The sequence below is a fragment of the Artemia sp. Qi Xiang Cuo genome, chromosome 16, assembly GCF_049724085.1.
Source record: "Artemia sp. Qi Xiang Cuo chromosome 16, ASM4972408v1, whole genome shotgun sequence".
NCBI lineage: Eukaryota > Metazoa > Arthropoda > Branchiopoda > Anostraca > Artemiidae > Artemia > Artemia sp. Qi Xiang Cuo.
In genome coordinates this window covers 27,749,184-27,771,580 of record NC_142809.1, presented here as the reverse complement: position 1 = coordinate 27,771,580, position 22,397 = coordinate 27,749,184, and the positions used below count along the sequence as shown (strand labels likewise).

General features: G+C 34.5%; 1 protein-coding gene and 1 non-coding gene across 2 annotated transcripts in view; both read left to right on the top strand.

Moving 5' to 3' along the window:
* The window catches only part of LOC148942743 (protein ST7 homolog), a 90,095-nt gene extending 68,512 nt beyond the window's left edge, over positions 1-21,583 (top strand). The window contains exons 9-13 of the mRNA XM_089102625.1: positions 7,314-7,416; positions 12,012-12,255; positions 15,733-15,872; positions 17,691-17,797; positions 21,461-21,583. Coding sequence (XP_088958751.1) covers positions 7,314-7,416; positions 12,012-12,255; positions 15,733-15,872; positions 17,691-17,786 — 583 coding nt within the window. The 3' untranslated portion in view covers positions 17,787-17,797; positions 21,461-21,583. The remainder of the gene's footprint in view (positions 1-7,313; positions 7,417-12,011; positions 12,256-15,732; positions 15,873-17,690; positions 17,798-21,460) is intronic.
* Positions 15,945-16,016, top strand: TRNAP-UGG (transfer RNA proline (anticodon UGG)). The gene has a single exon. It is a non-coding gene; the product is annotated as a tRNA-Pro (tRNA).
* Positions 21,584-22,397: the final 814 nt, after the last annotated feature.

Sequence of the window (22,397 nt, the reverse complement as noted above, 5' to 3'; positions counted from 1 at the left end):
GTTAGTCAATTTATTTGGTGTTTTTCATGGAGGTCAACATAGATTTATGTCTATTGTATGTTTTTTTTCAGTGAGAATAAAAAAACTGCAACTTTCTCACTTTGATGGACTATTGAGTCTAATGAGAACAGGTCAATGGAACTTCCTTCAAGATCATGTTGTTGTTGTTGCTCGAGGCAAATGTTATGAGTTTCCAGGAAACAGTTAGATCACGTGCTTCCTTCTCAGCCAATCAAAAGGCTTGTTTACATAACAATTCGGCCTTGAGATTTCGTATATAACGGGCATGCAATGTGATTAAATTATCAGAAAGTATTTTGACATAGTTCAAACAACAATGGATAAATTTGATGAATTAGAAGCCATGCCAACCTCAATTTGCAATGTAAGTACATTTTTCATTTTCAAAATAAAATTATTTTCCTTGGTCACCCTCCAGTATATTCACGTATATCCCCCCATACAATACAAACATCACTATACAATCTTTATACTCGATAGAAAACATAAAATATATTCTTTTTACCCTCAAAACCTAACCCCCCACCCCACTGTTTTACAACCAAATTCTCGCAAATAGAAATAATTATCTTTTCGTTAAATTTTAGCCTTTCTCTAATGTGATTTAAAGTGTCTACTGACTTCTCTCAATTTTAAAGAAAATGTCGCTCTGCTTTGACACAAGGTTCTATGCGAGGTTAAAATTAGCTGTCACCCGTTTTCCCTCTGTGTTTACGAACGCGGTGGCCAAAGTCAAAGGAACTGTTCTTCCGTTAAAATTAAAAGACTTTGAGGCAATTGCAATAATTAAGCGCAGACGTGATGCTCTATTTTGGAGAAGTGAAACGGATTATTTTCAAATTAAGGTCTAACAATATATTTAGGACATTATGTAAAAGGGGGGAGAGGGGGGCAATGCCTCACTTCTAACAGCTTCGTTGTAGGTAAATTATGTAAAAGGGAGAAGGAGGGGGCAATGCCTCAATTCTATCGCCATCATTGTAAAATGAAAACAAATTTTGCAAGGCTAGAAAGAAAGGTCTTTAGGAGTTGCATGAAGCTTATATTATGTGTAAGCTGAATAGCATTTTAACCTATGTTTGCAAAATTTAGGTCTATAGGCCGCTGGGTTAACGATCTTTTTTTATCTAATTTAAAGCCTATATCTAAATACCCTCTGATTCTTCAGCTTATAACATTTCGAAAGTTGTGCTATGGGTTATTACTTTTTGCTTTACAGAAATGAGATAAATGCTTTTCTAGACAAATTATGTCTGATAATAAATTCTGTAGAAGGGGGTACTAATTTCCTTCTTTGAAATAAAGGGGGAAATTATTTTGATACTAATTTTTTCCTCTTCTTTAAGGCAAATTATGAAGAATGTATTTCGGCCCCTCCAGCTGTATAGAGAGCTAGCGGTAACGCAAATAGTGAAGAATGTGCCCCACCTCCTAGTAAGAAAGCAAGAGAGGGAGAGGCAGCACCTGTAAGACCAACATGTGACAAGGTAAACCACAACCAAACACTACTGAAATATTCCAACTCTTGCATTGCAACGAAAGAAATTCAAAATGAACTTTGAAAAATCAAGAAAATGTAACTGTGACAAGGTAAACCACAACCAAACACTACTGAAATATTCCAACTCTTGCATTTCAACGAAAGAAATTCAAAACGAACTTTGAAAAATCACGAGAATGTAACTGTGACAAGGTAAACCACAACCAAACACTACTGAAATATTCCAACTCTTGCATTTCAAAGAAAGTAATTCACAATAATCTTTGAAAAATCAAGAAAATGTAAGTGTGACAAGGTAAACCACAACAAAACACTTCTGAAATATTCCAGCTCTTGCATTTCAATGAAAGAAATTCAAAATGAACTTTGAAAAATCAAGAGAATGTAACTGTGAGAAGGTAAACCACAACAAAACACTACTGAAATAATCTAACTCTTGCATTTCAACGAAAAAAATTCAAAATGAACTTTGAAAAATCAAGAAAATGTAACTGTGACAAGGTAAACCACAATGAAACACTATTGAAATATTTCAACTCTTGCATTGCAACGAAAGAAATTCAAAATGAACTTTGAAAAATTAAGAAAATGTAACTGTGACAAGGTAAACAACAACCAAACACTACTGAAATATTCCAACTCTTGCATTTCAACGAAAGAAATTCAAAATGAACTTTGAAAAATCAAGGGAATGTAACTGTGACAAGGTAAACCACAACCAAACACTACTGAAATATTCCAACTCTTGGATTTCAACGAAAGAAATTCAAAATGAACTGAAAAATCAAGAAAATGTAACTGTGACAAGGTAAACCACAACCAAACACTACTGAAATATTCCAACTCTTGCATTTCAATGAAAGAAATTCAAAATGAACTTTGAAAAATCAAGAAAATGTAACTGTGACAAGGTAAACCAAACACAACAAAAATATTCAAAATCTAGCAGTTCAATGAAAGAAAATCAAAATCAACTTTCAAAAATCAAGAAAATGTAACTGTGACAAGGTAAACCACAACCAAACACTACTGAAATATTCCAACTCTTGCATTTCAACGAAAGAAATTCAAAATGAACTTTGAAAAATCAAGAAAATGTAACTGTGACAAGGTAAACCACAACCAAACACTACTGAAACATTCCAACTCTTGCATTTCAACGACGGAAATTCAAAATGAACTTTGAAAAATCAGACCTTTGGAGGGGGGAGGGGCCGGGGGAGGGGGTCGTTCTGTGTCTCAATGCACAAAAAAAGTATAAAAAATGGGGGGAGGGGAGGGGAGGAGGAGGTGGGAGGAGGAGGAGGGGAGGGGAGGAGGGAGGAGATGGAGGGGCCTCTTTGGGGGGCCAAAGGGGGGAGGGGCCCTTTGGGCCCCGGGGGGGGGTCTGGGGGAACCTTGAGGGCCGGGGGGCCCTTTGGGTGCCCATTGGACCTTTGAGGACCGGTGGCTTCCTTCGGGGTTGGGGTAGAGGGATTGGAACCCTTTGGGGTGGGGTAGAGGGATCGGAACCCTTTGGGTTGTGGTATAGGACCTTACGACACTGTTAAAATCGAACTTGTGTATCATAACGACCACAGAGTTTTACCCTCAAATTCTCTTCTATAATCATCTTTTAGAATGTCTCTAACTGTTTTGCCGAAATAATTCCATAAAATGGTTAAAACGGTTTCGCCCAAATAATCTCTAAACGTAATTTTAGCGTGTTCCTTTTGTTTAGCATCCCTATGCTTTCACATTTGAAATTACAAAAGAAACCCTTTCGCGCGCTAAGATCAAAACATTTGGTCGGAAACGATTCTTCTGGAAGAACTCCAAATTAATTCCCTTTCGTGAATCAATTCTCTTTAGAACAACAAATTAATTCCCCTTTCATGTCAATCAATCAATCACGACATCATCTGTCATGTATGATCTAAACTTTGCCCGGAGACATTTCTCTTGGTAGAACTCAAGACATTAATTAACTTGACGTCATCTGTCAGACATTAATTAACCTTGCCTGGAAACAATTTGATTAATGACTCAATAATCCATGAAAGTGACAGAGTTCCTGTTTTTCCATTTTCACTGACAAAGATCATAAATGTGACAAAGTTCCTGTTTTTCCATTCTCACTGACAAAATCCATAAAACACACATAACCATCCAAGAAAACAGACATAAATGTGACAAAATTCCTGTTTTTTCATTCTCACTGACAAAAACCATAAAAACAGACATAAATGTGACAAAGTTCCTGTTTTTTCAAATTCTCACTGACAAAAACCATAAATCATCCATAACCATCCATGAAAACAGACATGAATTGCTGTTGACATCCAAGAAAACAGACATAAATGTGACAAAATTCCTGTTTTTTCATTATCACTGACAACAAACAAACATAAATGTGACAAAGTTCCTGTTTTTCAAATTCTCACTGACAAAAACCATAAATCATCCATAACCATCCATGAAAACAGACATGAATTGCTGTTGACATCCAAGAAAACAGACATAAATGTGACAAAGTTCCTGTTTTTTCAAATTCTCACTGACAAAAACCATAAAAACAGACATAAATGTGACAAAGTTTCTGTTTTTTCATTCTCACTGACAAAAACCATAAATCATCCATAACCATCCATGAAAAACATCAAATAAATCAAACAACACTCATAACCATCCATGAAAACATCCATAAAAGTGACAAAATTCCTGGTTTTTCAAGTGAGAAAAATACTGTTTTTTCATTCTCACTGACAAAAACCATAAATCATCCATAACCATCCATGAAAAACATCAAATAAATTGACCAACACACATAACCATCCATGAAAACAGACATAAATGTGACAAAATTCCTGTTTTTCAAGTGAGAAAGATTCTGTTTTTTCATTCTCACTGACAAAAACCATAAATCATCCATAACCATCCATGAAAAACATCAAATAAATCGACCAACACACATAACCATCCATGAAAACAGACATAAATGTGACAAAATTCCTGTTTTTCCAAGTGAGAAAATTCCTGTTTTTTTATTCTCAGTGACAAAACCATAAACCACGTGGTGCGCGTGGGGCTGGTACCCCCCTTTCTACTGTTGGCTGGCCGACTTTCGCTGAATATACCCGAGTTAGCGGAGGTGTTGGCTTTTGATCTTGTCCATGATGGTTCGGGGCAACAGAGTTGTTTTCGGAGGTCTTCCGCTGAGACTCGGTCAACGTAGGCAATCCCCGCAATGCGTCTAAAGCATTTAATTAAACAAAAAACCTAAAGCTTTTCTATTTAGTTTGGACAGTTTATAGATAAAAAAAAAAACAATTAAGAGCAGCAAAAATGATGATTGGTACTAGCTAAATCACTGCATTAATAAAATGTAACAGTGAATGAGCCTTTAAGGCTTTAATTTCGAAAACGACTTTCATATTTAATGGTTTTGCTTCTTCTTTTTCTTTTTTTGTCATTTTTCAAATATGTGGCAAGAATTGGCAATCTTGGGTTCGTGGTTTTTTTTTTTTTTTTTTTTTTTTTATTATTACTATTTATTTATTTAGAGCAACCATGTTATTTTTCTTTGGTAATTTCTTTTATATGTTTGGATGTTTGGTAATATCTTTTCGATTTGTAATATATCTTCCACTTTTTCGTAATTAGATATTGCAAAAATTATTTACAATATCTAATTTGGTATTTGCAAGCTTTTAATTTTGGTCTAATGGCCATTTCTGTGACTTTTGTGTTCAAATGTTGCAAAACTTGAGTTTTCTACTTCTTTTGCTTTTGCAAGTTAAGGAAACATTTTTGACTTGTTACACCTTATGCAATTTGTAGCGTCTTCTCAAAAGGCCGTTCGCTCCCTCATTCAAGCGAAAAACGATAAGAAGTAAAATTAAAAGAAAATAGCCTGAAAGACTAGGTTTATTCCTCCACATACAGCATCTTGAAACAAGTTTATTGTACCCTAATTTGAATGCTTCCTAATGAGTTCTGCCTATTTTGCTCTTCTAATATGTCTAAAGGACGCAATTTAAAAGGGAATAAACTTTGAGTTTTAACCTCTTAGAATCGTTGAGCAGTCAAGTTTCCTTTTTTCCATTCCTTTTTTTCCGTAGTGTAAAAATCATGCTTCATTAAGAAATAGCCCAAAATTGCCTGTAAAATCAGAAGCATCTTAAATGTATGTGACGGATATTTTCAACAAATTGTTCATTCTAATTTCTAAAATTCTAATGTTGAAACATGTTTGAAACACATTTGCTAAAATACAGGGTGTCTACTATTAAGTATTGGATGTCAATATTTCAGAAACTATGCATAAATTGTCTCGTTAGAATTGTCATACTTTGTCATATAAAAATGTCATAAATTGTCCCGTTAAAATCAACAAACTTGTTTGGGGTGGGTGCACTTGCTCTTGTTCAAATTTGGATTTCAAATGGTAACCCCAGCAAAATGCTATGTACTTGGAATATGCAGGGGAAAGCGTAGGTTTAGTGAAAGTCGTTTTTCTTTTGTATTTGTATGTCTGTTTTGATAAGTAACTTTATCAAGTTTATGAGCATTCAAAGCTCAAAGATAGAACCTAGGAGCATAGAATTTGATGAAAATGAACAGTGGACCCCTGAAGGTTGATTAAGGCCTCAGGGGCGGATCCAGAATTTTTTTAGGGGGGGGGGCGCAAAATAGGTTGATCCGATAAAATTGTATTAGGAGCAAGTTTATTTAACGCAAACTTGCGTTAATTAAGTAAATTACACTACTTTAGACTACATTAGGGGGGGGGCGCACGCCCCCCTTGCCCTTCCCCTGGATCCGCCACTGATGCCCATTCGCACTGAGATTTTACTAATGTCAAGATTTAACAAGCGCTAATTTAGCCAATCAGAGTTTTCACAGAATTTTCTGATGGGCTCAAATTATTCTAATTGGCTTAAAGTAACCTTGCTAAACCTCTTTATTAGTAAAATCTTATTGTGAATGGGCTTCTAGTCAGCCATTAAATCACAAATGTTCATTGCATATTTGGTAAGAGTAAAAGACCCTGCTAGTTGAAATAAAACACTTAAGCCCTTTCTAAAAAAAAAGTTTTTAAAAATTCTCTTAAGGAAGACTAACGCTTTAAATTCAGTGTTGTTCCAGTATCTCCTCAAAAGGCATGTGAATCCGCTCTAAGTTGTGTTATTATCGCCCCCCTTCCACGCCAAGACTAACTAACATTATCATGAACATTTTCTATGTTCAATATCATATTTGTTTGATTAGCTTAAGTTCAAACTTTAGACCATTTATACCAAAAATACAGATCGTCCATTATACATTATTTATTTATCAGACTTCTGTATTACATTGTTTCTGTATCAATGCTTAAACCAATAAAAAAAGGAAAAAAAAAACAAGATAAAACGTTGTTTTGGGAACCTTCTCTAGTATTTCAAAAAATATTAATGACTTGTAATCAACGTCACGTTTTCATTCGTAAAATGCCTGTAATTGGAATTCTACCAAGGTGTTTTAATCTTACGTACGACACTGTTAGTTTCCTTACAATCTTTACTTAGACTCAAGCTTGGATTGGTCAATTATGGTTAAAATTATTATCTTAAGTTTCCAAACGAGTATTAATCGTTGCTAGGTATGAATTTAGATGTATACAAAAGGAGTCTTGGGAGAACAGTATGGAAATCTATATGGAGGCTCAACTTATTGTCTAAACTCAGTTAGTCTTAACTGAGGGTTAACTTTGCTTAGTATCAATTATTATGATTTTTTATTTTGTTTTGTCTTTCAATTGTTTTCCTTAAAGGTTTTCACCAGATGTAGCAAGTGGGCGGGGCTTGACTAGTGCTGAAATGAGTGCCATAGAAGCTATACATAGAGCTGTCGAATTCAATCCACATGTTTCGAAGGTAATTTTATATTCCAAATGCAGTTCTTTGTAATTTTCACTGTTTATTCTTGTTTAAATTTGTCTTTCTCTAATAATTTAACCCATTTTTAGCTCCTTCTTTTCGTTTTCAGAGCTGAATTTTTCGTACCTTTCAGAGCTAAATAAGGAATATCTTTATTTTTTAACTTTTCTTCTTTTTGTTCAAAATATCACCTAAACTGGTTATGCTAGAAGTGTGAAAATTTATGCAGAATGATTTTGAAACCATGAAAATAGACGACTGTAATAATGATAATAACTTTTACTTTTTACCCGTAAACATAAAGAAGATAAATAGTGGAGCCAAACGGGAAGAAAAAAGGTAGAAGCGGAAATAAACGAGGAAAAATGAACAAAAACAGATAAATACAACAAATAAAACAGATGGATCACATCGTGATGAGGCAATGAACGTGGATACGTCGTTTCCGTGCATTTAGTCACTGAAGATCAGATTGTGGAAATCAGCTATTGCATTAGTGTAATGCTTATGTTTATATTTTATTTTAATAATAATCATACAATAGTAGTTTATGTTTTATCCGTCAGTTGAACAAAAGTTAAAAGGGCAATGACGGATTGCTGTAAGAAAGAAAAAAATGGCAATAATAGATAGAAAACGGTTCACAAATGCTTGAACAATCCGATTTATAAATAGGCAATCTGAGTCAGCGTCAGTTTCGTTCGAAGTCGACGATTTTTGGACATTCTGCGCTGAACACTGGCTTTCCACAGCTGGTACATATAATTGGAACTTTGTACGGATTTTGTCAGTTGCTGCTGTGGGGCCCAGCACAACATGCACAATCGTCACCTTTTGCACAGGTGGAAGCTATGTGTCTTAGACATTAACATTTATAACCTTAACACTTGTAAATTGGTATAAATATATTTTGAAACTTTGAAACAAGTCATAGCCAATTTTCACACCAGAGGAGATCGCCAGCTCCAAGTCAAAACTTGAAAGAAAATACACCTTAACTGCCATAGTAACCTGTATTCGAACAGAATTAGTGCAATTAGCAACTGGATTAGCGGCATCCTTTTCATCAGCATGTTTTGGGATGCCTCTGGCTGCGGCGATGTGAACGGATTCTTTCACTTTTACGCTGCTTATGCCTGACTGAAATGGGTAACAATTTTTTCAGCCGACTCTTTATTCGACATTTTGACAATCCCTTGATTCTTGGTTGATTGGACACTTAATAATTGAGTCATCTATTTCACTTAGATCTATAAATCCTTTATTTATATTGAAGTCGATCAAGTCTGGAGACTTAGTCACAACAGCAGATTATGATCTCTTCTCGCTTTTGACAAATTCATTTCTGTTAGGCTTCACCGGTGAGCTAAGAGGAATGTCAAAGCATATTTTTAGCGCTTCCTCCATTTTACGGTCTAATTTCTTAAGTCGATGTAATGAATCGGATCCTGACCTGAGCGTAGTGTTTAGAATATCTGGCATCTTGTATATAAGTAGCATCTGTTTTTCTGTCGTGAAACGCTGCATAACCGTCAATCGGACTTCACTAACACATACTTCTTTTCGCCTAAGGGAATAGCTAATTTCTCTATTCCGGCTATAGCAAAGCATTCTCTTGTTTCTAAAATATGTGTCCTCTTGCAGAAATTACAGATAATTGCACATAGATCATGCTCCACTTTGCTAAAATTGGCACTTTTTTTAGTTATATTTTCTTAATTAATAAGTCCTTACTTATATATTCGCATTTCATTTACGTTTAGCCGCAAGCGCACATGAGGATGATGCTCATCCGTATTCAATGTGGACTCAAAAATTACTTATGGTGTCTTCAGCGATAAATTTCAACTTACAAAACTATCCAAATAGACCCAAACTCAGCCAGTTTAGATTAGATTGTGTGGATAATCAGTCACAATGATATTTGGTAGATGAAAATTTTTTACAATTTATTGAATTTGATACCAAAAGGAAAGATAAAGGAGGAATTTACATTAACATAAATAGGAAGATTAAATATCTGTGATACTTCTTTTTTTAAGTACAGAATATCAGAGCAGAATGATCGGAAAAATAGTAAAAAGCTTGCCTGTGGTAGTATGACTGCATTTACCCCAATTGACTATAATTTTAGAGCGACCAGTCTGAATTTTCACTTTAGCGACATGGACCAGCACACTCCCGAAGAGTTTTGTGATTTTTCGCAAATGTAATATCCAACCATCGCATCAAATCCCATCGGATTTGTTTTTTAGGAAAAATTAAAGAAATTAAGGTCTAGTAGAGGAAGAAATATTGAAAGAAAGTTATATTTAGCGTTATTAAGCAAGAGACTAATTTTAGTAAAAGACACATAAGTTTTATGAACCTTCTGCAATGGATCAATTTTGGATCGACTGTTTTGAAAAGCCTCGTCAGCATAGGCAACGTAGGCTGTGTCACTCAACCTGGTAACACAAAAGAAATATTATCAAGAACGTGAGCAACACAAAATTGAGCAAATCAGTATTTTGAAAATACTGCTTTATAAAATCCCCCCCACCCCCCTTAACGGAAAAAAACATTGAGAGATAACAGTATACCATTACTTTTAATTCGAAGATAAAACTAAAAAATTTCACTTAAAAAAGTCCAAAATCTTGACTTGAAATGACGTGCAAGGTCTCAAGGCTACTACTACTGGAGTGAAGCTCATTTGTAAAAGCCAAAGAAATGAGTCATTTTTGAATTCCCCGAATTCGTGAAATAATTACTTCGAACATATCTCGTAACTTCTGCTAAGAATTTTTTTAAAAAAGCGACTGAACGGGACAACGCCTTTTGTTCATTTACTTTTGTTTATCCACTATGCTGTTGGAATAGCAGCCATTAGGGCATGGCAAATAGCTTAGTCACCTTAAGGCTTGACAACTTCTTTGTTGTCTGTGATGTCCAGGATTATATTGGACGCCTTGGAAAATCGATCGATTAATAGAAATATCGTAGCAAAATAACGATAACAATTTTTGGGGAAATCTATATGGCAAAATTAAATGATGTGACCTTGCTTATGGATAGACCTTCCTAATAACATAAATTTATTGCATTGTTTTTATATTTCTCAAATAGTATACTAAGTGTCCACTGTAAAGCAAGAAAAGTCAGTTTTGCAATAACCTTCTATTGGACCAAGAGTATTTTATTCCTTATTTTTATTCAGGGAAGGACTTCGTTTTTTTTCCTATTAAAAATAAAAGCCGTAAGTATGAAAAGCTGAGAAATTGTTAACAAAAAAAGAGCCATCAATAAAGACAACCAACAAATGTTGAATGGGTATGTTCATAGTACAAAGACTGAAAGATAACAATTTTAACGTGACAAAAGCTTATTTGTATTGTTCCTAACCGCGAAATTTGTTTACGCAACTCGGCTATTTGAAACTGTCTTATTAGAGTGTTTTATAAATTCTTTCCAGTTAGCTGTATGCGACTTTCCAAGTAAGAAATTCAATTAACCGTCACGTTTTAAAAAAAAAGTAAGAAGATGTTGATAAATTTTCTTTCAAACTATGAAATTTGTAGACTAGACAAGAATTTATTTCAAACTATCATTACACTACACTACAAAGTACATAATGGAATGTCGAAAAGAGAATAACCCTTCGGTATCAAATGTTTAATCTCCATGCGATTCCGGTCCTCCATTCTTTTTTCTATCACTATGAGTCTGCCATTGAAATTTATCTATCCCGATAGGGTGCTGTTAGCACACGACAGCGAGCTAATTTCTATTTTGGAGTGATTTATCTTCCTTTTAGGAACCTGTTGGCTAATTTCATCGAGGCAAAGCAACATGATTGTTGGTTCATGCTGGGGAAAACGAATATGTCCCATTTTGGCAAAAACATGTATCACTTCTGTGTAAAATGAACCTTCGTATAAGAGGCATCAGTATATAGTTCGAATATAAAAAATAATGAAAATAAGAAGAAAAAACGTAAAAAACGGAGGATAGTAAGGTTAGACAAAAGACAAGAACATATATTTGATTGATCCGTTGAAATGAAATTTTAGTATTGCTCTGCCTAGTCGATACTGTGCTATTAAGAGTTTTAAAACCTAATACCGAGTTAGCACGCTAGACTTGAAATCCTTTGCTCTTAAGGATAGGAGTTAGTGTCCTGGTGTCGCGGGTTATTTAGTTTGCAACGTGGGTCAGTTACGTGACTCTCTAAGCTGAGCCAGAGCCGACCCAGCTCTAAATGGGTACCTGGAGCAATCCGAGGAAGGTAAACAGGAAGGGTGTTCGAAAGCACAGGATGGATGCCCCCCCCCCCAACCCCCATCGGACTTCCTGGCTGAAGGGCCGTGAAGCAGAGGTCAGCACCGCCAGCAGGGACTGGAAAGTCCAATGTCATATTCTTTGTTTTTTTAACCTGTTGGAGACAATAACAAGAATAAAAACAACGAAACCTTGTAACGATAATGGAATGGCAACCTTATATAATTCTATAAATAAATATTTGTTCAATTGGATTTTCTATAGTTTGTTCCTTTTAGTTACAGGTATCATTCTCCACTGTGCTCAATTTGATCTACCAATTTATTTTCTAGTATCTGCTTGAGACAAAGCCATTAATACTGCCTCCCGAGCATATTCTTAAGCGCGGAGATTCAGAAGCCATCGCCTATTCGTTTTTTCATCTTCAGCACTGGAAAAGAGTGGATGGCGCCCTTCATCTTCTTCTATGCACTTGGGAGGGTACTTTCAGAATGATTCCCTACCCTTTAGAAAAGGGTCATTTATTTTATCCATATCCTACGTGTACTGAATGTGCAGATAGGGAGCTCTTACCAGGTATGGATCTTATTTTGATTATATGATTGTTATGAAAATATTGTTCATAAATTTTAGAAATATAACTTTGTAATGGCTTTTGAACATAAAAAAGACGGGTCCAAAACAGTGAAAAAAAAAACTTAAAGCAAGGCTGTATCCAGGAGGGAGGGGGAGAAGTAGGGATTTGACCCCTCCCCCCCCCGAAATGTTTATCCAACTCGTAAAACGTAACAAAACTGCATATAAACAAATTTTGGATGCGTTTTAAGTTTGTTTTCGTACCCCCCCCCCCCCCAAAAAAAGATCCTAGATACGACCCTGACTTGCAGAACCACGCTTATGGTATCAATTGAATTCAATGTGTTTGCTGTCAAATCTTCAAAGTAGTAAGGCTTTGAATTAGTTTATTGCAAAAGTAGTAAGGCTTTAAACATATGGTATTGCCAGACTATTTGCTCTTGTAAATTTTATAGTTAGTTTATGATAGATGTTCCAGGTAAAATCCAAATGTAGTTGACATACAATACTGTTATTAACATGTTCTTGTTGCACCAGAGCCACTTTAGTCCAGCATAGCTGCGCAAGCTACTTCTCCATTCTAATCCATTCTAAGCTTCGGTGTTTATTCCCTCCCATGAAGTTTCAGTTTCTTTTAAGTCCTTGCTCATACCCTTTTTTCATCCCACTTGAGGACATCTGTTTTTCGTTTGACCCCAGAATGAGGGGGGGGGAAATCCATTTTGGTAACATGTTATCCTTTAAATGTGAAACGTAACCTAGGGATTTTGACCTTTCTTCCACTATAGCTTTAGGTAGCGGGTTCGAACCAAATGTTCTGTACTTCTTATTGTTTGATATTCCTGTCGTTTCTGCTATGCCTCCAGGAGCATCCAGGGTATCTAGAAAGGATCGCCTGCCATCAAGCGTATATGCTACTGCCCAGACACCTTCCCACTAGGTTTATACTATGGTGTTGATGTGCGTCAGGTTCCTCTGGCTTACCCTCCAATACTCCTCCGACGAGAACGGTATGTCGTTTTTCTTATCGTTCTTTATACCGTTGCTTTAGGACAAATAGTATCAAAATATCCCATATAAACAAGGAAAAGACGCAACCACCCTGTTCAACTCCGGAATCCACATCGAACTAACTACCAACCTCACTTCGTACCTTAGCTACTGTAATTTGTTTTTCATAGAGAGCATTAATGATACTTCTGGTATACTATACTAAGATAGGACCTTACTAAATTCCACTTATCCTTGGGACTACTGAGTTTACTAAGCCTTCATTCTGTTGATGGTAGTCTGTTAGCATACATCGTAATCTACATGCCAGTCGAGAATTATGATCTTTGGCTGTAAAAATAACCGTTCTGACTGTATAACGTTCGACATCAGTGTCAGAAGAGTTGGAATCAATGAGATCAATGATGGTATTAACAACATGAATCGACATTTTCAAAACTTGTGTTATTCTTCCTATCTAAAGCCTTTTTCCAGTTGTTTCCTGTCGGATTGATGCTCTTCAAACTGGATTGATGAACCTTTCCTTTTCTATAATGCATTCAGTCAAGATGGATATTGTAGATTGTCGCGTAAAACTCCGTTCTTTGAATATTCGACATGTTTTACCGTATTTTAGGGTGTTAAACAAAATAAAATTTATTCCCAATTCAGCTTTGCTCACTGGCTTATATATCAACAATACTTATAGCAATATAGCTGCTACTTATTACCAACAGTGTTGTCTTTATTTTAATTAAAATTAAAACATTATTTTAAAAAGAAAGTTCTCCTAGAAAACTAAAGTGTGATATTAAAATCTAAAACTAATAAAAGATAAAGGCAAACAGAAATTAAAATTAATGATATCAAAATTAAAATAACGGAAATCACCACACATAAGAATTGGGTTGCCCTCTAATCATTATTTGCGGTTATTGAATACAAAAAAAAATCTTCAAAAATAGCCCAATTATGTTTTCAGAGATTTTAGCCCTTAATTTTTCCTTTTAAAATAGTAAAATTATGTTGATTGTCACAAAAGTATTTATTTTTCAGGTTTATAGGCTTGACCCTAGAAACTTAATAACTATTTAGTTTTCTCTTAATGTTAGGAAAAAAAAAACAAATATCGTCAGTAAAACATAAATGACACTCTAGTCTCTAGTGGAATTTTAGGGGGGGGGGGGGGCCACCCGATTCTTGTGTGTAGTAATTTTAGTTCATTTTAAGTTTGACTTTATTGCTACTCTTTCTAGGTTTCAATATTATTATTTACTTTTCTTTGAAAAAGTTTTTATATTTTTTTTGTGCAACTTTAATTGAGTTTTCTATTGTGTGTTAATTCTAGGAAGGCGTGATGATACTTATAGCTTATTTTGAAAGTTAAAAAAACGGGGTTGAAATTGAAGTTAAATTAGCATAGGCAGATAAGAGTCTTGAGGAGTTCAGAACTACTGGAATACGAACGACTGAACTATTTTGGGGAAATCTCGCACTTTTTGTTAATTTGCACTTAAACTGTTACTGTGTCAAAGGAATGTATAGATTTTGAAATATCTTCGTTAATATAGGTAATAGTTAAAGATAAATATTTAGAAAATCCTGATTTAATGCTAAATTTGACGTAGATAATACTAAGAAAAAACAGAATCCAGCCATCATTAAAATACAGACCAGCAATTTATGTTCTTTCTGAATTTACGGTAAATTTGCAGTGGGCCATATAATTTAGCTAAGATCAAAGTGAAAACGTAATTTGATACCTTTTTTATGCTCTTTCATAATTCAAAAATCGCTTCTGGGCCCTTAAAGGGGCCCCTATAGGTATTTCATATTTGTGACCACACAATGAAGTTATCAACACTACTAACACTAGTTAGGTGATTGAAAAGTGGTTGAAAACACATCACTAGTTTATAAATAAGTCGTTCAAGAGTAATATATTCCAAAAATACTTATTTATAACAATTCAAACCTCATTTATTAGGCAACTCAAATATAAACCGTTTTCCTACCGTTTCAAATTTTTCGAATACCGTCGACAAAATAGCGCTGAACTTGCGATTCGAAACTTTGTCTTCGACAATTTAGGGTATTTTCAAATTCAGGGTATATATTTGCACATTAGGGGGGTGGATAAGTTTCATGGTAAATTTGCAGTTGGCCATATAATTTAGCTAGGATGGAAGTGAAAACATCATTTGATGCTTATTTTATGCTCTCTCATTATTCATATAAAATACATTCGGGGCCCCTTTAAGGGCTCAAGATGCAATTAGCCCCAAAAGCAATTATTGAATTATGAAAGAGCATAAAAAAACATCAAATGACGTTTTCACTTTCATATTAGCTAAATTATATGTTCCACTGCAAATTTACCGAATTTTCTCTGTTGCTTGTTTTCTGGAATCACCTCGTATTGTTTTCTAAATCCAGTTATCATATTATTCATCATCAATAATGCTCTAATTCATTTTTTTTTTTAAGCTTTTCACGAGGTCAGTGTTTATCCAAAAAAAGAACTGCCTTTCTTCATACTATTTACTGCTGGATTATGCAGTCTTACTGCTCTACTGGCCCTTTTAACCCACCATTATCCTGAACCAATGGGACATGTTGCTAAAACTGTAGGTTTTTATAATTGTTGATTTGTTTTTTCTTCTTTCTTCATATATTGATTTCCAGCTAAATTTACTATCGGCGTGTTGGTCTAGAGGTAGGGTTCTTGCTTTGGGTGCAGGAGGTCCTGGGTTCAAATCCCGGACATGCCCAATTTTTTATATTTACTTTGGGCATTGTCATCACTGGTACTGATATCAAATAAATATTTTATACTGTTCAAAATAGTAGAAGAGATAGTGGTAATGCGTAGAGGCCATACTAAAAAATTGCTCTCCTTGTTTTCAGAAGTGGAACGATTTTGTATAAAATTCGTATTTAATGCTGATCAATGGTCTAACGATTTATTTAGAGAGGGGGTGGAGGGAGGACAACTTTAGAAAACACGCAAAAACAGGAGGATTGTTCGAACAGCATATTGTTTACCTCTACCTTTTTATAGGGCATTTCTAACTTTTAATTCCTGGAAATAGCTATTAAATAGCGCATTTAATATCCTTAAGATTCATGTTCCCGAGCAAAGTTTTGGTATGTTATGGTTCTACTGTCCTATGGCTTTAATATTTCAACATAACATAACAATTTGCTATGATTCTATAGATCTAGTTTTATCCATCAACCTTTTTCTTTTGAAAAAAAAAACCATTAAAAACATGTGAAAATAGGAAAACGTTTCTAATTTTTAAGCAAATTCAGATCATTCTCTAAAAAAATTCTGGTTAATAATCATAATTCTGGCTCAGTGAATGGATAGGTCTGAAATTAATGAATTTAATGATATAACTATCTTCTCCTGTAGGCTTGCCACACAAATATATATTTCACAGGGAGCCTAAACCTTACTGATGACCTGGCGCAACAAATTTTCACCGTCGAGACTCCATGTATCTACAAACTTATTATATCAAACCGTTGATGATAGTCAAAGATAAGTAAAAAGTAAATGCAATTTTGATTGCAACAAATGCACATGTCCGTTAAGCAACAAGCATTAATGCTTTTTGCTATTTATTGATGGCGAAATTCATAAAATATAGTTCTAATTCTAATTTCAAATATATCAAATTCGTTAAATTTTACATTTGCGCATCAGAGCAGAACAGAACTTATGTCACTTTAGAAAAGGGAGTAAACGACCTGGAAAGGTTTTAATCTTTTTGAAAAGGACATTTCAAATCCAAGAGCCATGCAAAAATTAGACTGGTGTGTTTAAGGCCATTTCTGCCGAAATATGCGAATTTGTGTATTTTTTTTTCGAGAAGCTAGATAGATTTTTGTTTGCTGTTCTTCGTTGTTGTTTAAAAAAAATTGTTGTTTTTTTCGTTTTATTGCGACTCCATTTTCACCGAAAAGTTTCGCATCTTCTGATCCGTTTTCGTTTATCAGAAAACAATCTTAAAGGTACTTTCGTATTTGAATGTTTAATTTTAAAGAAATTTTTATGTCAAACCTCCTTTTCATCACCTAATAAAAATGTATCAGGTAACCATACCTGCACAGATTGAGCAATGATTCCAAATAGAAACTTTTGAGAATTTGGGCCTAAAAACAAAATTTTTTAAAAAGCCAATATATGTCAATTTGATAATGATATAAAAAACTACCAGTTGTATCCAGTGTGGTTAATACTGTCGTATTCATCAAAAGCTAATTCATTTAGTATTCAGCTTATCCAAGGCTCATTCTTAGAATGAGGGGATGAATATTAAATTCGTAAGATGTTTCTTACGAATTGTTTCTTACGAATTCTTAAGATGTTTCTCAGCTTCCTATTCAATGTGTTCTCCTTAACTGAATAGAATTTAACAACTTTATTTATATTTTAGGCTTTAAATTTTATCTCCGCTTCTGTTTATTATGTTTTGGACAAATTAGAAACGCTTTTGCCATCGAACTTGCTTCAACATCTATCAAGAATATGAATATATTTGGAGTAAGTATCTAAGTAAATATCATAGTAAATAAATAAGTTAGTAAAGATATTTAAATTAACCAAACGAAAAGCAGGTCGTCCTCGAATGGGGTGGGAAAATGTCATAAGGAAAGATTTGAGGGAAATAGGAGCTTGGGAGGGTGTAAAGAGCGAGGCTTTGAATAGGTTGGGATGGAGGAGGAGCGTGCGTAGTTATGTTGGCCTCAGGCAGCTTGGTGCTGCAGTGAGTTATTAGTAGTAGTAGTAAGTATCTGTTTGATTGGGAGTTTGAATAATACTGATGTACAGAATTAAACTTTTGTATTGCTCAAGAAATGAATTATGCAAGCTTGCTGTAACTTTTCAACCTGAATTTGGTAATACATTAAGGAGTCTCACTTTGGCCAGTCTGGAAGGGAAGTTTAAATATTCACAATATTCAAGAAAATTCTATCGTTTAGAAAAAGTGAGTTGTATTCAATGTTTTTTAATTCACATTTTATCTTATTCTTTTTAACTCCTACAGTTTTATGTGGAATTTTTCTGATTGGATTTAACTGGATTGGAAGGTTTTAATTGGTTTTGTTGGCATTTTGTAATGAAAAAAAAACAATGTGCAAAACCCGTTTGTGAGGGAAAATCTATGAGTGAATTATCGAAGCCACAATGGAAAGTTGCATGGAAAATACAATGTGGCTCCTTAGGCTCTAAAACTGTGTTTTTAATTGTTTAGTAACAGTTGGTACTTAACCATAAAATGCTAACAAAGTTTTGATCCAGCAACACTATCCATCGGCTTTGCTTCAAAATTCATTCTTAGAAACAGACGAATAGACCAAGGCGATAACCCCACAACTTCAAGGCTCTTTTGACATTATCAAAAGTTTTTCGAAAATCCAAAAATAGGAAAAGTTTAACTTCTTTTTCCTGATACATACTTTGTAATCAATGCGCTTTAAGCAAAAATTGATCCAAAACAGCATAATGTTTTCTAAAACCGTCCTGGTCTTTGTTCGCTACAGCATGACCCTCTATTCGATCATCAAATGACTACTTAAGACTTTCCCAGAAAGTTACTAAATATTCTATCGTTCACAATTTAGAACTTCCCACTCACATTCTCTAAATATTTAAGCCCAGTGGCTGTTTTTTTTCTTATATTTGACCATTTTGTTTCTTTTTATATCCTTTCATTTCTTACCATGATTGTTTTGTATGGACTAGTATAAATGCTGACTTTAGCTCTTTCTCACCTTTCCTAAGCGTCTCTCGTTTTGTTCTACTTTTCAGTCTATTTGATTCTGTTTTTTTTTTATTATTATTATGTGCTCGTTTTGTTCTACTTTTCAGTCTATTTGATTCTGTTTTTTTTTATTATTATTATGTGCTAATAATATTTCTTGCTCTAAAAAGAAGTTATTCGGTAAATCTAATTGATTATCCAATTTCTTTTTGACAACTCTACATTCATCGTAAAAGAAAACTAACTCCTCATTTCTTACTTATGTTTTCACACGCTTTAGCACACCAGTGAATAGTTTAACTCAATTCGCTAACGTCACCAACATCCATTGATGGCTTATATAGGCCTTAAAAGTTTATTGTTCTTAAATTCTAACTCTTTGCTATTCTAATCTTCCTTAAAGATTTCTTATAAGAATCAAAATACTATATTCTGTAATTTTTAAGTAACGTATTTCTATTCCAAGAAAATCCTGTTTTAAGACTTAATTTCATCTCTTCTGTGAGGTGATATACAAATTCGTCTCGTTTGTTTCATCTCATCGCCAACTATTTGTTTCATTAGCTCTAGGGACACCAAAACATAATCAATTATGCTAGGATTAATTCCCAATTGACTGGTAAACTCCCTTGGCTCTGTATCCTATGCATGTTTCTCATTGCCAATAAATAGTACATTGTCTTAGCACAGCCCCAACTCCAACAATTAACCTTTGATTACTGTCTTCGCTGCATCTAGGTGTGTTGTAAAAATCAAATATTAGAGCAGGGATAGTAAACGACGTTTGATGTCAATTCAATTACATATCTGATATAAGCTATAAAATCCCTCAAAACTAAAAAATCTTATTATATTTCCAAGATAAACATCTAAATCCGCCATGTAATATATCTCATGGTATTTTGGGAGAGCTACGTAACTGCCGCAACTATCAAGCTCTTTCCATTCTTAAAGGAAATTCGGTTAATAGTTTGATGTACTAAGAATTCGGAATGAAATTCTATAATAATAATTTTAAGAAACAGCCACAAAGTCCCTGGGCTTAAATCTATAATTAATTCCTCCAGGTTCCGTAAGTGAGAATTAATCAGCAGGTTTTTATATTCAGGAATTATTTTAAACCAAAATCCAGCCTGCACAAAGCAGACCTAGGCTAGCTTGGGAATGGCAGGTTAAGTAGGCTAGTTAACTTAAGCGGGTAGTCCCACTAGGGATAGAATTCTGCTTTCTTTATCCTCCCTTGCCTTTTTAGTGTACTTGAAAAGACAAGTATGTTGCAGTTTCGGGTCGCACAAAGTCGCCTAAGGATCGATCCTGCTGATGACTTTTCTTTTCGACACCAGTAGCAGTTTCCATTCTTATAAGTTTCTCGTAGTTTTGCATACTCTGTTATGTACAATATCCATGCTACTTAGGAGTAACTTTGTGGAGAGAAAAGTCAATCAACGGGGAACTGATCTGGCATGCTAGGCGAAAATTATGCCAGACTGAAAAAGAAATTTCAAGGACTCTGACAGTAAAAGATTCTATGAATAATATGAGACGTTAGCCAACTAGGATCTCCTCGGGTGAATGAAAAATGAAAATAAAGAAGGACATGGGTTGATGAAAGGGCAAGTAGACAGTCAAATTCATCCTGCCAGCTTAATTTAAATAAATTAATATTAGAATCTTCAAGCATTCACACATGTTTCCAACTAAAACTGTTGGAGAGACATCTCATTGAAAAGATGACAAATATGTTTAAAAAGTGAGGCTGATTTTAGGATTAATAAAGATCATCAACTAGACAACCAACAAGATCGATTAAAAATGTGTACACATTAGTTCTTGACACATCGATTTTTTTCTAAATCTAAACGCCTTACTGACCATATAAAAATTCGTACTACTTAGATGCTGCCAGAGCACTTGGTTATTTTCATCGTTACATGGTATGAAATAAAACCAGGCAATTCAAATAATGACATGTCACCATTTTAACTAACTCTTGTTTAAAAAGAGTCCAATAACATCAAAAACGGCATTCATTATTATAGATCAGAAAAGAACTGCATGATTTCCATTTAAGCGTAATACTTCTAAAGCTGAAATATTCAAAATTAACTTGACCCTGTCACCCCTCTCCCGCCTTGACGGTTCATAAGCGGATTCTATATTAAATACGTGAAGACTAGTTAAGATTTGGTATCGTATTAAATTTTGTTCAACTCTCCCTTCATATTCATCTGATGTATAGTCATACAATTCAACGCGGGTCGCTATTTTTTGGGGGAGGGGGGCACTTTTCATACTTTTACCGCTTTTAAAGTCATTTGAAGGGTTGGTATTATATTTTAGTGTTCTTATTAGACATTTTTGTTTCATTCCTTATTCTTCTTTGCGTTTAGTCCCTTCGTCTTTCATCATTTTTATTTAATTTAAATTTTTTCTTTTTTTAGTGTTCTGTCTGAAGCCAGCCTCTCCGATGTTTCGTGTGAATCTGAGAATAATTTTGTTTAATTTCTTTTTTATGAACAAAGTGATAAACATTTGACCCGAAGTATTAAAAATTTGGCTTATTATGATTGACTTTAGCCTAGTATCGCATCATCCTTATTGAAATTGGTAAAGTCGAGGCGTTTCACGCAGTGACGTATCCAGGATCTTTTTTTGTTTTCGGGGGAGGGGGGGGGGGGGTACAAAAAACTAAAAAAAAACTTACCAAAATTGGTATATATTCATTTTTGTTGCCTTTTTACAAGTCGGACGAACATTTCGATTGGGGCTCAAACCTCCTACCCCTCCCCCTGGATGCGGTCTTGGTTTCACAGTAATTTTCGTATTTCCTTTAAGGAAAATCAAGTCTTGTTATCGATTATCCTTGGTGTTCGACAACTATATAAGGATGTACCGCATCATAGCATCACACCTGCTGATAAAAAAAAAATCAAAGATTTACAGATGTCGCGTCTTGTTCAGTCAAGATAGTATCATTTTTGGACTGCAGAAGTGGAAAATTGTATTAGCATGAAATTGGTTTATATATCAACATCAAATTATTGCCAAGTATTTTATTCTAGTACTACATACGACAGATAGTATAAGTGATGTTACAAGCTTTCGTCTTTTGTAATTTCAAAAAAATTATGCCTTAAACCTTCACTCTCATTTGCCAGTCATAGAAATTACGCTGGAAAATTGACTTGAATCAACTCACTAAATTGCAAAGCGTACTTGACGATAGTAAAAAGTCAGATGGTGGGGTTTTTTGGTCACTACATTATAACAAAAAAGGAGCAATCCAATTGGATTCTCGCGAAATTTGTTTTTACTCATATCCTCAAAAAGCCGTTTCTGCGAACTAACGAACTTGATCTCTGCGATTTGTTCATTGTA